General features: G+C 39.1%; 1 protein-coding gene across 1 annotated transcript in view; it reads right to left on the bottom strand.

Moving 5' to 3' along the window:
• Nucleotides 1-16,485, bottom strand: part of ABCA4 (ATP binding cassette subfamily A member 4) — an 81,668-nt gene that overhangs the window by 40,915 nt on the left and 24,268 nt on the right. Inside the window, exons 12-17 of the mRNA XM_074152201.1 lie at nucleotides 13,000-13,205; nucleotides 12,017-12,193; nucleotides 8,626-8,848; nucleotides 6,553-6,774; nucleotides 4,422-4,626; nucleotides 1,650-1,745 (exon numbers count right to left, since the gene is read on the bottom strand). Of these exons, the coding sequence (XP_074008302.1) occupies nucleotides 1,650-1,745; nucleotides 4,422-4,626; nucleotides 6,553-6,774; nucleotides 8,626-8,848; nucleotides 12,017-12,193; nucleotides 13,000-13,205 (1,129 nt within the window). The remainder of the gene's footprint in view (nucleotides 1-1,649; nucleotides 1,746-4,421; nucleotides 4,627-6,552; nucleotides 6,775-8,625; nucleotides 8,849-12,016; nucleotides 12,194-12,999; nucleotides 13,206-16,485) is intronic.

Below are 16,485 nucleotides of genomic sequence, written 5' to 3'. Positions count from 1 at the left end.
GCTAATGAAGTTCAGGATGCATCTGGTCTTCTTGGCTACATAGGCACACTTGATGGCTCATGTTCAACATGCTGTCAACAGACCTTTTCTACAAAACTCCATGAGGTTTCTGTAAACCCATTTCTCCCGCCTGTTGAGGTCCCTCTGAAGAGCTGCCCTGCACTCCACTATTCCCTCCAACTGGTATCTTACACAAACTTGCTCATGGTGCCCCCTATCCCATTACTCAGGCTATTAAGTCACTAAACTGTATTAAGCCCAGTGTCAGTTCCTGTCAGACCCCTGCCACTAATTACTGGTCTTCAGTTATGCTTTGTACCACTGATCACAACCATTTGGGCCCAACAGTTCAGTCAATTATCTGCCCACTTTACTGTCCACTCAAGCAGCCTGTATCTTGTCAATTTGGCTACCAGAATACTATGTGAATTCATGCTAAAGCCCCTGCTAAAGTCAAGTTAAACGGCATCCACTGCTCTCCCTTTGTCCATTGATCCAGTCATCACAGAAGAAAATCAGACTTGGTTAGGCAAGATTTGCCCTTGGAAAATCCATGTTCATTATTTCCTATCACCTTGTCCTTTATGTTCTTGGGAATGGCTTCCAGAAGGATCTACCTATTAATCTTACCCGAGACTCACAAGCATCATCAGAACTAGGATAACAGCTGTGGAAGGGACTGAAAGATTGCCCATTTTAACAGTGAACTGTTAGATCAGATCAGCTTTCTGATGTACCTACAAAATAAACTCTAGGCTTCACTTAAGCAGAAGGCAAAGCCTCTTCAAAAAACCCCATTGTTAGAACCTCCTCTTTTCTGATCAAAACATGCGAGCAGTGGACGCATTATCAGCACGTTCACAAAGAGGATTAACTCCCTTCTGGTTTATAGGTATCACCCTGAGATGAGAGTGCCTTGTTAGCAGTCTGAGTTGATCAAGAGTAAGGATGGCAATGAGAAGACTAAAGAAATTATTTCTTCATCTGTCATTTTGATTGCTTTCACTTTTACTTTGTAAATTTATGACAGATTTCAAACCACCACCTTCAGCAAGCCTCTACTCCAATCATTAATCACCTTTATGCATTAATTCCTATTTAAATACAATCACCCACAAGTTATTCTTATCTACTCCAGTAGCAATGTCCAAGAAAAAAAAAAATCTGCAAAAGCAGGACTTTTGCACTCATTCAAGTCAGTCCAAGGGTGGCATCAGTTTTGATCTTGCTTACAAACCCAAAGTAAACATCCTTAAATTAGTGTCAAACTAGACAGAAAAGAATCAGGTTTAGAAAGATGGTGGGGGCCTCAGTGTAAATAAGATAAACAGAGTATTTCATTTTGACTCACAAATGCTGTGTTGGGCAATAAGAACTCCTTAAATATCTCAAAAGGTGTTGGTTAGAGAGTTGAGTTTGATGTTGCTTGTTAACCCATGCTTTAAAGGCTCTCAGGTGGAACAGTGACTCACCTAATAATTCTAATAATAGCAGGCCACTCCAAGTTCAAAGGCACCTGCTGAGATTCCCAGTATGGCTGTCTCTAATCTTTGTAGCAGCCCAGGTAATGGAAATGTTACACAGTCACCTCTAAGCGGATCAGTGGTTTTGAAGTTATTTCTAAGCACCAAAGTTTTAAAAGAACTCACTTTCTGTTGCTGTTTTCTCAGCTTTCGGGTTTCTAGAGCCAAGCCAGTAAGATTCCTGCACAGGAAAATACCAAGGCTGTGGTAGCCCATAGTCCCCTAAAAGAAAAATAAATAGGTAAAGTGCGCTTCATGAACAACATTCCTCAGTGGGCACAAATTCATCTAGGCAAAGTCTGAGCTATAATTATAAACACTTGCAGTCCTAGTGTTGCATATCAGAAGGTCAAAACATCCACCAAGTACCTGACAGAACAGATTTTGTTTGCAGATTTTTTATTTTCTTTTGGACAGGAGTAAAATATTCAGATAATATGTGATATGATTGGCCTTACCTTTTCTTAAGTAGAAGGTGGTTTAATTATAGAATGAAACTACTCCCTACACAGGGACAATTCGAATCCTCACCAACCAGGCAGCAGCTGCCTAGGAACATCCTGACTGCTTAAGATGGGATCTCAGCCTCACTCAGTGATTTTCTTTTAAGGCCCACTTAACACTTGAGGGTTGAAATGAGTGAAAAGCTTATTATATTATTATATATATAATTAATATAATATGATATATTATAATGCTTATTACCCTGGGCCTGAATTCACAACTGGCAAAGAGAAAAGAGACTCTGGCTATAATTTCAGCCTTACAGGAAAAGTGACAATAGAGTAATCCTTTTATTAAGCAGAAACGGGCTTTTTTTTGGTCACAGGTTAATTCTGTTCTGAAAAGAGAAAGTACTATAAGATTATCAGTTCTTGTCAGGCCAGACCAGAGCTAGTGCAAGCCAACACTGCTTTCCTGGATCATATTGTCTTATAGAATGCAGGGATTTGAGCTGCTATGTTTAAAACTGGCATCCTTGTGAATTCAGGTGGTGTTGGCCTTGTGCTACTTACTCAAAACAAGCAAAGGGAATTAGTGATGCTCACTGAAAGATGATCAGTTCTTCTATATTGAAAATCACTCTTTATGAAAGTGTCTGCTTATTTCTGACTTACAAAAAATACCTTGTATGTCAGGCAACCACTTGTACTCCCATTAATACACAGAAATGCTGTCTGCATCCATAAACAGTTTGCCTTGCACTTGTTTATACACTGGATTATACCCTTTGAATCTGGTGGCTAAAACAACCGCTTCTCATTCAGGATGAAAGCAAAACAAAACCCAAGTGAACTCCATTATGGAGCAGAATGCTCAAATAGCCAAAGGACCAGTGTGCCAATGGGTGGCTGGCTGCAGAAAAACTTGAACAGGAGCTGAACCACATGGTTCAAAGGATTATCCAGGGAACTCATATCGTGAGCTCAAACACTATAGCATTGATTTGGTAGGTCTGCATATGTGTGACAGAGAAATACTATGAGAAATTTCACAGAAACAGAGGAGCAGAAAGCCAAGGAGACACTCAGAGAAAATATTGGGAGGAACCGAAGCTTATGAATAGAAGCCCTGAGAGGCGTTACTTTTATGTAAAGTGCTGGCTGAAAAAAAAGAACTCGGATCTATGAGCAAAGAAACTCCTGTTGTTTCACTCCTGCTGTGTTCATGGAACTAGTACGTTGTTCATTCTTTTTTAAATAAACAGAATTGCAACACAGGCTTCTTCAAAGAGGAACTTTCAGGAAAGTTACTGCAAATCAGTTTTGAAAAAAGTATGTTAAAATTGCACTAAAATTCTTCGTGAGGACACATTTCTTAAAACCTGAAAAGGCATTAATTTGGTGTAGCATAGCTCACTTTGGTAGGGACACAAACAAAGCAGACTTAAGGTCATATTTTAATTTTGGAGCAAAATATCCTTAGACACATCTAAAACCATTTAACATATCCTTATCTTTTCTAAGAGATCCCCATCTTTTCTTTCCTTTAAGTGATGTGTACAGACACATACCATTTTACCTTATCCGTCATTAATTTTCCTTCATGGCTAAAAAACTTGCAAGATCTCAAATTCTGAGTAACCACTCAAGGCAAAAAAAAAAAAAAAAAAATAGCCATCTGCCAAGAAACATATTCTGGAACTGCAGTTCACATGTGGGAGTAATAAATTCATGAAAAGAAAGCTCACTTGCTTGTACAGCAGAAAAGTCTGCGTTTATTATATTGTAACAATATTCAGTAAGAAGCAAGATAACCATTTAAGCTACAAGGACAAACCATTTTCTCACAAAGAAAGTTCCCAAACTTTGCAATTGATCACAAAAGGATTTTCTTTGTTAACTCACACTAGAACCAGGAATTCCATTTAGAAATAAAATAAATCCACACAGGAACCTTCACAGCTGCCTAGGACACAGTATATGTCTCAGGAAATACAACCATCCTTTAAGAAACAGTTGGCCTAATGTGGCCATAGTATATATGTGAACTAGAACTGTTATTTCTATATTTTCAAAAATTTAAAAAATTCTTACTAGAAATGGTTGAAACTTCTCAAAAGAAGAATATGTACACAAATAGGCTTTTAACAGATGATATTTTTGTAGATTTATTTTCTATTTGAATTTTAAAACAGGAGTAGAAATTGCATTCTCCTTCTTACTCTTTCCTCCTTTTCCATTCTTTTCAGGACTAAAATTGGAGAAAGGAAAAAGAATGAGAAAAGTGGAAGCCCTTGATAAAGTGCTGCTGGTGCTGCTGGTGCTGGTCTACTGGATAAGACTCATGGTCTACAATGTCAAATACCCTTCTTCTGACAGAAAAATACTCTGAGACTGATTAGACCAGCACAGTTTACAACTACCACTACTTCGTATGAATAAGAAATTGACATACCTGGAAAAACATTATCAAGATACCAAGAAAGTATTCCATAGAGAAAAGCATCAAAAAGCATCATTTTAATGGAAAAAAGAAAACTATATTCATCTCCTTCCAAGGGACTGGTTCTGATGTTACCCCATTGTAGGCCAAGGCCTTGCTCTTCATAGCGTGACAAGTATTCTGTACCGAACCCAAAAGCTACTTGAGAAAGCAAACTCTGGAATAAAGGAAAAATGACATTCAACTCAGGCAGAGGGACATTTTGTAAAACAACCACACAAAAAAATGACCTTTAGGGACTGGACTTCAAAACTTGATAGTGCCTAACAAATGACCAGGAAAAAGTGATTTCACTTTTATAGTAGACTGGGATGGTTAATCCTCTGAATAGCAGCAATTCTAAGCAGTATTTCCCCATAATAGACCGAATTCAACCTTGGCTGTACTTTCTTTAGCTACTAGGCAACATTCACAACTTGGTTCTTTTCCATTAATGTCTCTGTTCAGAAAATACTGTAAGTGCATCTATATGTTTGCAGTGTACCCTTTGCCTACCTTGGAGAAACAAAGTATTTCCTGAGTGTATGAGGCAGGGCCACTACACGTAACAAGACGGGAAGTACACCAGATGCTCAGGATAAGGAAAACCACAACCATCCCCTCCCCTGGTATGTCTGCTACCTAGTCCTCACATAACAAACTAATAAACCAGCATAGTATACAAGCATCCTCTTCAATGTTGCATTGCAAAAACAGAGCAAGAAGTGATACAGTGCTGTTTCACAGGATATGTAGTTCAGCCAAGAGTGCCAGACCTCAGGAAAGTGAAGGGACAAGAAAGATCCCAACAGCAACTCTCAATGAGGCAGTTTGGTTTTCAGCAATACAGTCATTGTTCAATTACTTGTCCCCAAAAATTTTTATTTTTTATTCAAGCCCCCTACACATGCACACCCCATCCCTTATCATTCCTTGTAATTAGCTTTTCTTCAGAGACTAACCTTTTGAACAACAAATATAAGACCAAATATATCAGGAACAGAGGAAAATATTCATAGCTTCTGGTCAGCAAATATCCTTTCTTGCACGAATGCCACCTCCTTCACTTTAGAGTGAGAGGAGAGCTGTCTTCATGCTTAGACCATGTGCTACTTCCAAGATTTCTTCCCAAATCAGAACCTGTCATAGACCAACCCTACTCATTTCCTGACTTAATTACAGGATCAAGTTTTGCACTTCATTGCCTTAATTTGTAGAACTAAAAATGGTATATACTACATCTGTATAGTATATCAGTTAAGAAAGCTGATTCATAGCCATATTTACACTTCGTTACAACTTCTAAAGAGTTTTGTTTTCTTCTTCCTTTTTCATTAGATTTCTTGGTGCAAGAGAAGACACTACTTCTCTTTTATCTAGGTTGTTAGAATGCTCAGCAAAGATGGGGAGACTGGATTCAAACACCCACTCCTCTTCCTGATTCATCGGTCAACAGAAAATCAGCCTGAATAATTTTTTAAGTTCACAGTTCCATCTCAAAAATAAGCAAGAAGTTTCCAGCTCCACTGAATTAAGTACCTTACCTATTATGGAAGAGAACCAACACAGAAGCATTGCATGGAGAATGTCTACAACTTCTTAGATGGAAGATATTGCTCAGAGCTTTGGCACTTGGGTTCAAATCCTAACTACGTTCAGCTAAAGAAGGAATGTGAACCTGAAGTCTTCCCATCCTTAGATATCACCCTGTTCACTAGGTTATAGCACATGAGCAAGATAACTGTCCCCATTTTGTGAATTGCCTTTGCATTTATTAAACATACAGAAGTTGAATTTGCTTTGACTTACAAGGAAGTGTTCAAAACTTTTTTATCATTATGCTAATTTTCTAGCATTCAAGAAGTAAAATAAATTTTATTGAATTTTCTAAAAGCCATGAAAATACCTCTTGTTCACCAGGCCTACTAAAGTCTTATTCACTTGCAATCCCTAATTGTTTGAGAGAGATTCAGAGGTCTCCCTCTCTGAATCAAAAAAAGCAGAAAGGAAGAGGTGTGCAATGCTTTGTTACTCACATATGCACAGTGAGAAGGGCAGCTAAAATTTGAACCCAAAGATACCGTATAATCAGTGAAAGCCTTACTGCTAGGATCTTCAGATTGACAGTCATGTGGTCTTGCCAGACAAAGCAGACAATGTGGGGCAGGTACAAGGTGAAGTAGATAACTCCGCTGCAGGCAGCTGCCAGATTTGCTTTGGAGAAGAAGGTGCTGAACAAGAAACACTGCATTATGGTGGCTGTGGTGAATGTCAGCAGGAATAGAAAGAAGAGAGTTGGACTACTATAATGTAGTACTCGTCCACACTGTAAGCAAAAGGAAAACAGAAAATTTTAGAAGTACTGGCACATTCTGAACTAGCAGAAAGGATCAGAATTGCCATGGACTTGTAGCCTGTAATGAGTAATAAGCCAGTCTTTCTTACGTAATATGACTTCTAACTCTCCCAGGCAGTAATGTTTCAACACCTGAGGTCATTACAATAACAAATCCTTCATCTAACTTTATCCGTGCTCCTGGATTGTGACTTCAGGTTAGTACAATAGGCCATGGAGTTCATATTCATATTTGATGACTAAATGAAGGTCATAACTGATTGAAAATGGACATTTTGTCCCTGTCTTAATAAGCAAATAATTCCAAGCAAGATGTGCCTTCTTGGAAATTCATACACTTTAAATAAAACTATTTGAACTGTCATAATAAATTTTCATTAATCTCTTCTCAATCTTCTCCTCAGTCCACTTGCTTGATGTGCTGGAAAGACAATGTAAGGAAGCCTGGTAAAATGCATCTTAAAAAAAAAAACACCAGGAAAATTATAGAGCTTCTGCACCTAAATGATATTCAAACTTCAGAAGGGTATCATAGCTGAGGAATCCAAGCACAGTTTCTCAGAGATCCTTGTGTACTAACTAACCCACTGGGTGAACTTTTATTCACCTTTCTTCCCTAGAGCTTTTGTAGATTAAATGTTCCCTCTGAAGAAGTGCATGGACTGCTGACGATTTTCTATTTACTGCTAAAAAACAACATTGAGACCTATTTATTAGGCTCAACTTTGTTTTGAGCCTTAAAGCTCAAACAGGTCTATAAGGCTATAAATAGGTCTCAACATTGTTGCAACATCCCACTGGGCCTCAGAGACGGATGTCTTTATCAGCAGTGACACAATCTCTCATAAGAATGTATTTACAAAGGTGCCTCACACTGGCATAGCAAAATCCAGAAAAGGAAATGAATTACAGGTACAAGCACATTCCTCTCTGCTATTAAGTACCTCCTGATTTTTAATTAAACCAGTGTGGCAAATAAAGTAAACTTTCTCTATCCACCCAAGCTGTAACGGAACCACAAGGAACTAGAATGACTCATCAAGGCAGGTTGAGAAGATAGAGCAGACTGAACCCTAACTATGCATTTATACCACTACCAGTTCCCCATATCAGAAAATATGCAAGGGCATTCTTCCTTATCAAAATGCTACAGATTTATATACCTATATATAGCAGCTAGGAGGAGCTTGGTTCTCAGGTAACAGAGATAAGAGGTAATCCTTAGACGCAACATGCAAATTGCCCTAAAAAGTTACAAAAATTACAGCAGTTCTGAGCCACAGAAGCAAAAGGAGTTTTTTGTTTGTTTGGTGGTTTTTTGGTGGTTTTTTTTTTTTTTTTTTGAGGGGGGGTGGGGTTAAGGCTATCATGAATGTTCTGTTCTTGCAGTCTCCTTTTCATTGAAATAGGGGCCTAATTTCTAAGCAGGCAAGCACTGAATATTATAAATCAATCACATATGGTGAATTACAAGATTAAAATTCTTGGTATTATGACCCCTTCTATTTAAAGCAACATTTATTATTGATTGGGAGATCTGCCTACGTCTACAGGAAATAAAATATACAAAGTAATCAGCTTGATGCATTGTTCTGTGGGGGATATCACAAGAAATCTTACTAGTGAATTTAGCTTTCTGTCACTGCCAAATACTGATGCTGTCATCAGGTCTGCTTAGAATAATGTGCCTGTTACGTGCTGCCACCAGACCAGGCAACCAGCCATTTCCAACTCCCTGTGAATGGCTACTATTCTTTCTCAAAAGAAAACTGGTATCCGCAGTGCAAACACAACAGTGAGTTTGAGAGTGGCAATCCTTACCATGATCAGTGCTGTGAGGAGGAACGTGCTCGCAGCCATCATGGTGAAGCTGTCAAGGAACCAAGTGCACCAAATCACCCCATTAGTTATACCCCTGTTCTTCATAGCCTCTTTCAGACGCATTTCCTTCTCCAGCACTATACTCTTCACAGTCATGGAAACTGAATATATCCAAGCTAGCACCATGAAGATGGGAAAGGCGCGGTTTAAGGTGATCATGAAGCTACCAAAGCAAGAAGGGAGAAATGAATTTGATTTAGGTAAAACAGAGAAATATTGAGATGAAAAGCAAGAATGAATAGGAAAAGAAATGGGAAGAATGCATTTATTAAACATGGGACTGGAAATTCTCAGTCTAAACATCAATAACACGTTACTAGTGAACTTCGCAAGCAACTTTAATATTAATGAACTAATAGTTGTTGCATTCCCATTAGACAGATGTTATTTCTATTTTACAAAGTGTTTCTAAGGGTTACTGAAGGCTACAAAACATGTGGTAGCTCATGAAAATACATCTCTCTCCACAGTGAACTGTCACAATGCTTTTACTATGATGCACAAAGAATATTTTAAGACACATACTAATGTTAACAGTTTGGGAGTGTCATTGTCTTTTTATACTCCCGAGATTCATTGGCAAAAGAATTAAACAAATGAAGCATTAAGAGCATCAGATGCTACCAGCAAGGCTGCTGAAATCCACACAAATCATAACTCAGGGAATGCGTTGGGACTGTCCTACATAGTACCACTTCCAAAAATGACAGTACTGGGACAGGCTGCCGTGGGTGGCCCTTCATGTACTGTGATGAAAGCACTGCTCCCTTCCTCTGTGCCTCCCCCCAGACTCTATGGCTGCTCAGCCCTGGCAGATGATCCTTGGTGAAGCACTGCCCCAAGTGTACTGTCAGGGTGAGAAAGAGACTTTGGGGTGAAAAAGCGGAAAATATTTTCTATGAATTTGAGATTGCAATTTTTCAATTAAATTACCCTGAAAACCAAATGGATTTGATTCTTTAAAGGTCAAAAACTTAGAGCCGCAAAAAACAAAAAAGGAGCAAAAAAAACCCTTCAGTTTCCTAAATCTGAGCCCTGCAGAACTACGCCATCATAGCTATTCCATTGTCAAAACCAATGGAAAATCTTCACTTTTGCATCAAAAAATCCTGAAGAGCAATTTGGCCTGCTGAAACAAAGCCATGCTTTTGTGGCCTGGTGTACACTAGGTTTTGCCTCTTGGTGGACACATGTAACCCAGCACTAGGCCATGCATAGCACAAAACACGTTTACCATGAGGATGCACTTGCTTCACTTAAGCAGGCTCTCTGCAGAGGCCATCGCTGGGTTTGGGTATCAGCCCTGAACTGTGTGTGGCCGCTGCAGGCTTCATAGGACTTTTGCACAGATGGAGCTTCTGCCTCTACAGTATTCTCAGTGGGGAGGAAATAAAGAGCAGGCTTGCCAGGGCAACATTTTGTCAGGCTAACAGGTAATGACTGATGAGAATGACAGGTCAAATTCTGTGTATCTGCAATCCGCCATTATCTGAAGATCTGAAGTACTAGCATTTGCCTGAACAGAGCATGCTGACAGAACTATGAAATGATTTCTATAGCACTTTTTTTTTTTTTTTTTTTTTTTTAAGTGAAATGTGTACCAAGATAGTATTACAGTAACACAGATTGCAGCATTGGAACAAGCACACTGTGAACAGGGAAGAGGCACCACTTCATAAAATCTGGAGCACACGTGCTGGTTCAGGCAGGGCTAATGGGGGTCCACACTCCCACTGCTTCCACCTAGCCGTGAAATCTCCACACCCAGGAGCACAGTCTCTTTCTTTTTTTTTGTGACAGCAACAAACCACCCTTTAGCTTCTTTATTCTGCTCTTCACCAGGGAAAGAAACTCCTGGTGCCTGCAATAATGAACTGCAGCCACTGTCCTGGAATCCTTTGCTAGATTCGTATGAGATTTAAGACTAAAACCAGTCAATCTTCATAAAAACCATGGACAGGAATTAGGGCTAGAGAAGCCGTAGGCTAGAAGGCTAGAGAACGTCAGGTTGTTGTTGAAACCTGTAGCATACACAAGGGAAGGAAAAGGGCTGATGTTAACAGAAAACAATGCCATGTATCCAGTTTGATTGCAGACACTAATCGTGTAGTTATAAATGGAATCTTGTTTAAGCATGTGTTAGGATTTTGAAAAGAAAAGTTTCAAGATCCTAAATTGTCTTGGAATTCTGCAAGGCCTGTAGGTGTTTTCAAGGACCAAAAACTACAGCTTTGGGTATCAGTATATCTAGATATTATTAAGTCTAGGGTTAGAGTTTGGTAATACACTTGAAGAGACTGGGTTGTCTGATCCTTCAAGACTTATACAGACAGCCAGAGAGGTACCAATTCCACTGGGACAAGCACTTTCTGTTCAATTTTTCTTTAGGAAATGATTCTTTGGATATAAAGAAAGCTGGGTTTTAGAGATGTAATTAGGGAAAAGCAGCTTACTACACTTCGGTGGATTCTGCAGAGCTAACTGAAGGATGCAGAGTTTGTTCTAACATGGGTCAGTGCTTTGTGTTCAGTTTTGCTACAGGCACTGGTCATATGCTATAGCATGAGGCTTAGTTTTAGTTAGATAAAAACTTTAAAAGATCACACTTTTGTTGGGTCCTGTGTAATCACAGGGGGAGTCCCAGGACTGACATTGTTAGGGATCAAAGTGCTATAGTTGGGCTGCCCTGTTGACTACAGGTTCTCAACTGTAATCAGTGTGAAGGTTTAGGTTAGGTTATTATTATTGCCTGGAAAAGTAGAATCATAGAACCATAGAATAGTTTGGGTCGGAAGGAACCTTTAAAAGCCATCTAGTCCAACCCCCCTGCAATGAGCAGGGACATCTTCAACTAGATCAGATTGCTCGGAGCCCCGTCCAATCTGACCTTGAATTTTTCCAGAGATGGGGTATCTACCACCTCTCTGGGCAATCTGTTCCACTATTGCACCACCCTCATTGTAAAAAAATTCTTCCCTATATCTAGTAAATATGGGCAAAAAACCCCCAGATTATTAATTTGATTTTGTGTGATATGCAAAACTCAGAAGAAAACTGCTGCTTTTAAGGGGCCAATGTTTTGTGTTCATTTTAGGTCTGGACACTGGTTGCCTGAATGCAAAAGGCCAGGATTGGGGTTAGGGGTAGAATTTTGGCAAAGGTGGCTTCTGGAGTCTGGTTTATGGCAGGATAAGGAAAAGAACAAATTTATTGAGTTATGTTTCAGTTATTGCTCTTGCATGTATACTTTATGACTAGGGTTAGAATTGATGCTTACAGCACCCAGCGATCCAAGTATTCATCAGGATTAAGATAAACTGCTTTTACTCACACATCATCCACAAAACATGGATATGGCATTTGCTGCAGATAAATTCCTAATGGCACTTCAGTGTTGGTCTGGGTCTTTATAATCCCATGCTCAATCATGTCTTGGAGATATGCAAAACCTCCCCAGATATAACGTAAATCATCCACAGGATCAGCTCTTGGACCAGGATCCCAGTACCTCAAAAGAAAATTCACATGGAAATAATTTGGGTAAACAGTGGCTTTAGGGGAGGGGTAGAAAGTAAATAAATAAATAAACGAAAGTCTTAGCTACTGAAATTGTAGGGACACTGCCTGGAGTTGTCTTTTCTAGATTTTGGTCTGTCAGACCACATTGCTTGAGAAAGTATATGACCTGGAAAGTTCTTTTGTTTCCTTTGATTTTTTTCTACACTGACACAATAGCAATTTTGGCCAAAAATGTATATAAATTAATCATGTAGCAGAGTAACTGTTCTAGAACAGAAATAATTGTATTTGGCATACAGTATCCTTGGAGGTTAAACTGGAACAGCTGGATTGCAAACACCAGACACCATTATATTCTTTTATGTGGACAATCCTGAGAAATTATTTATTTAAGTGAGTGCGTTTGAGGGGGACTTGAGGAGGAACAGCAGAGAAGTTCAGCTGTCCAGGTAGAGGACAACTGGGTCACAATCCATGTAGGACTTCCTTGTCTGCCCCTACCAGTGATGGAGCCAACTAAAAACTTAAGCAGGTTACTGGATACTGAGTAGAGATAATCACTTTGCCATGTATCCATGCACCTACCCACCACTTGGGCTGTCACAAGAGTGATACCACTTGTGTCAGTACCTGGTAACTGGAGACAGATTTTGCGTTGCGTTGCATTGCATACTAACTATAGGTGAATACAGTTGGATTTCATGTATATACCCCATGGAGGTTCTAATGTCGCTTATGTCTCTCATATTCATGTTACAGCAGGCAAGAACCAAGAAGGAACCATCACTTGCTTACCTGTCTTTGATTTTGTTTGTTTTCTCCACTGCATCTATGTCCATCCGGATCTTGTATCTCACAAGTGGTGGAAGACTACTGGCTGTAGGCTCTATATCTGGAAAAACCACACCAGCCCAGAATTTGTTTTCCTCCAGTAGATGAAGGGCTTGATGAGTCAGTTGAGTTTCATCAAGATAACCTTCAAATTTATCCAAGGTCAAGCACTACAAATAGTCACAAAGAGAAAAATCGCATGGGAATAAACTAGTAAGAGGTATACATTAAAGCAAAACATCAGTGGTTAAAAACAGAAAAGGGAGGTAGGTTCACCTGAAGTAGTCGCTATTTTCAGCTTTAAACGCTTATGCTGAAACTATTAAAAGTTGACTCTCTTCTCCTTACTGAAAGCTTCCCCATTCTTAGTCTAATTCTTATGACAAATTCAAAACACACAGCATTACCAATACAAGCTCAAAAACATCACTCCCTAAAAAGAACTGTAAACCTCAGATTTAGCATTGCTGTAGTCAATGTCAGTGGATGGAATAATTTTGAAAGCAGTTTATTCCTGATATTTAAAGATTGCCTTCTCCAAGCTCAAGAAATGTCCATCCTGACAAGTAAGAAAACAAACAAGGGTGGCCACTAAAGCAAGAGCTGCTGTCGCAATTAAAGTATGACAGGGCAAATTTAGATGTACCCGTACAAAACATAGCCATACGAGGTTCAGCCAAAGCCTGTGGTACCACGTTTACTAGTTAGACAGAATGAAATACTTTTAAAAAAAAAATATTTAAGCCATTGTAATCATCCAGCCATGGAAATGAGAACTCTGTCACTTGGACTCTCCCTGGAAAGTTCCGTCAAAAAGGCAGATAACTGAATTGGAAGGGCTAAAGCTGCAGCACCGATGAGGTACCAGTATCAGGAACTGTCTCCTCAGTCTGCATCCAGGAGATACAACTAACTCAGCTATAAAATAAACCCGGCCACAAAAGATTTTTAGCAGTCCAGCTGAATCAAAACACTACCCTTTTTCAAGTTTTGTGACATTTTTTTCAGCCTAGAAAGTGCCTGAGTGAACACCAGGGAGCTAAAGAATGACTAATCCATAAGAAAAGCACATTAGCCATGGGTGTCAGCTGAAAAGCACATTGTCAAGTGAAGTACTGGCAGACTTACAGTATAAATTTGAATCTTAAAGTCTTTTAGGTATTTAGGCATTTATTCCTACTTAATACCAGTCAACTAGTCAATTATCTTACTGATAATATTGTGGCCCTACTGAATTCTGACGTGATTAACCTGCTGGCTTAAGTTAACATGCTTCGGCTATCTCAATAATAAAATGTAGTTTACCCCTCACAGGAAACTGTCTTCTTTCTTAGTCTCTGTTACTATTGTGAAAAGTATTATTACCACTCCATATACAAGACACCAAGTCATCAATATCTAAGCCTTCATGTCCCCCCATTTAACTCCTATTTAACAGGCACTGTAAGACAAAAAGATTGTGCACGCTACAAACTCTAGTGTTAGTTATCTGTATAATTACAGATTTATGTTTGTACATTTAGCTTCCACCCTTCAGAATTGGCAAGATTTCTCCAAAGAGTAAGAGTATTTAACCCCCTGATAGACTGAGAACGTACTTATGGAATTAGCTTGCTTCATAAATTCCAGGAGGCGAACTTGTTTGATCTTATCTTCTTGCTCATCTCTTGCAGGTCAATAACCAAAAATTACTCCACATCAAAGTGCTCATACATGCAACTTGTTATTTAATGGGCAGACATCTTAAAAAGACTCCTTTATTTAATCTTTCCCTGTGATAAATCATGCTTTCTTTCCTTTAAAACTTGAAGTTTAATGGAGTCTATATGAAAAAATATTTTTAGCTGGCAGCAAAACGAAACGGTGCTTAAATCGACACCTTTGTTATTTTGTAGCTTCACTCTTCCTGGTGTTTTGCAAATGTTCATTCTCCTAGTTTGCTTTACAAAATTAAACTACATAGAATATCACATGAGAAAGCAAAGTAAGACAGAAAAACTTTCTGGCTTGTATGCCAGAAGAAAAATCAAATTGGACTGATGCCTCAGGTTGCATTAACTTTTTGGGATATGTTTATCCCACATAGTTAACTGAGTTCTGGAACTCAGTTTAGTTCTTGCCAAAGTGTCAGTGTTTCCACAGCAAAGTCTTGCTGTGTAAATTGTGTCTTTGCAGTGTCTGGGGGACAATTTGCTGTTTCTTTGTTATGAGGAATTATTTTCAAGGTACTTGTTGCAGAAGCTGCAGAAGAACTCATGTAGTTTTCCAGGGGATTCTGTGGGTATGGCACTAGCAAAGTACTGACAGACAAGTGATCTTGTCTAGATTTTCACTGCAGAATAGACAGTGTCCGGACTGAGCTGAGGAGCAGTATAGGCTCTTATCCAGGGGTCCAGTCAAGGAAGCAGCAAGTGTTCAAAACAGAAACACAAGTGCTTGTATATCTTCTGAGTGAGTAAAATGAAACCAAAGCTTGTATAAGAACATATGTTAAGACACCAGTGTTGCAATAATTCACACCATTTGGAAGTTAAGAGATTTTACATTGTAATATACTAGCCAAAATCTAGAATTTCTTTCTCTTAACATTAACTGCACTCAAAACAAAGGCTCTATGCTCTACCTAGGCTTTTCAGTGAATTGCAACACAGATTGTGCCTTCATAAACCTCACTATGTGAAAATTCATTCATCAACCATTTGGGAAACTTATTTCAGATCTTCTCCCAGTAATTATTTAACAATTTCAAATGGTCCGATGAAGACAGGAAAACCAAAACTAGAATACTAAGAACAGGTTTGGAAGATAAAACCAGAAAATAATAAGCATAAAGAGGTGACTAGGTAGCATTCTCAAGCAGTTTAGCTGTTCTGTGGCCTAAGGTAATCAAAGAAAGAACAGGAAATTCTTGGGGTGGTGAGGATAAGCAGCCAATTCATAATTTGTGGGATTCTCAGCTGCACCACAGTTTGCAGCAGAGATCCGGAGTCTCCAAAGATAGTTGCTGGCAGAACACCTTTCCTTGTTGCATACTATGGTAGGGAGTAGGGTGTCCCTGGAAGGGAGCTATTTGTTCTCATTGTGCTCAGCACAGTGTGAAAACATTCTCAAATGCTAACAACTCAGTGTAAACAGCAGACTTAAAAGAATAAGCTCATTACAAAGATCTATTACCAGGTACAGTAACTGCCCTGATATTGTGGATGTTCCAGTACTGGCCTGCTGCAAGCAATATATTTCACTCAGCTTGAGTAAGAAATAATTCTGCTAACATGATGCAAAAAGATCATCAGAAGAATCAGCAGACCATTGTGCAAAAGCTTTATTGTTCTCTCCTGTAATAGCTATAGGAAGGCAGAAAAGGTCTCAGCTCCTGCCTTCTTGCTGGGGATGAATGGTCTTTTAGATTGAACTGAATTGGAATTAGGAGAGCTAGGCTTGGCTCTGTTG

This window comes from Numenius arquata, chromosome 8, assembly GCF_964106895.1.
Source record: "Numenius arquata chromosome 8, bNumArq3.hap1.1, whole genome shotgun sequence".
Taxonomy (NCBI): domain Eukaryota; kingdom Metazoa; phylum Chordata; class Aves; order Charadriiformes; family Scolopacidae; genus Numenius; species Numenius arquata.
This window is presented reverse-complemented; position numbering and strand designations above follow the sequence as displayed.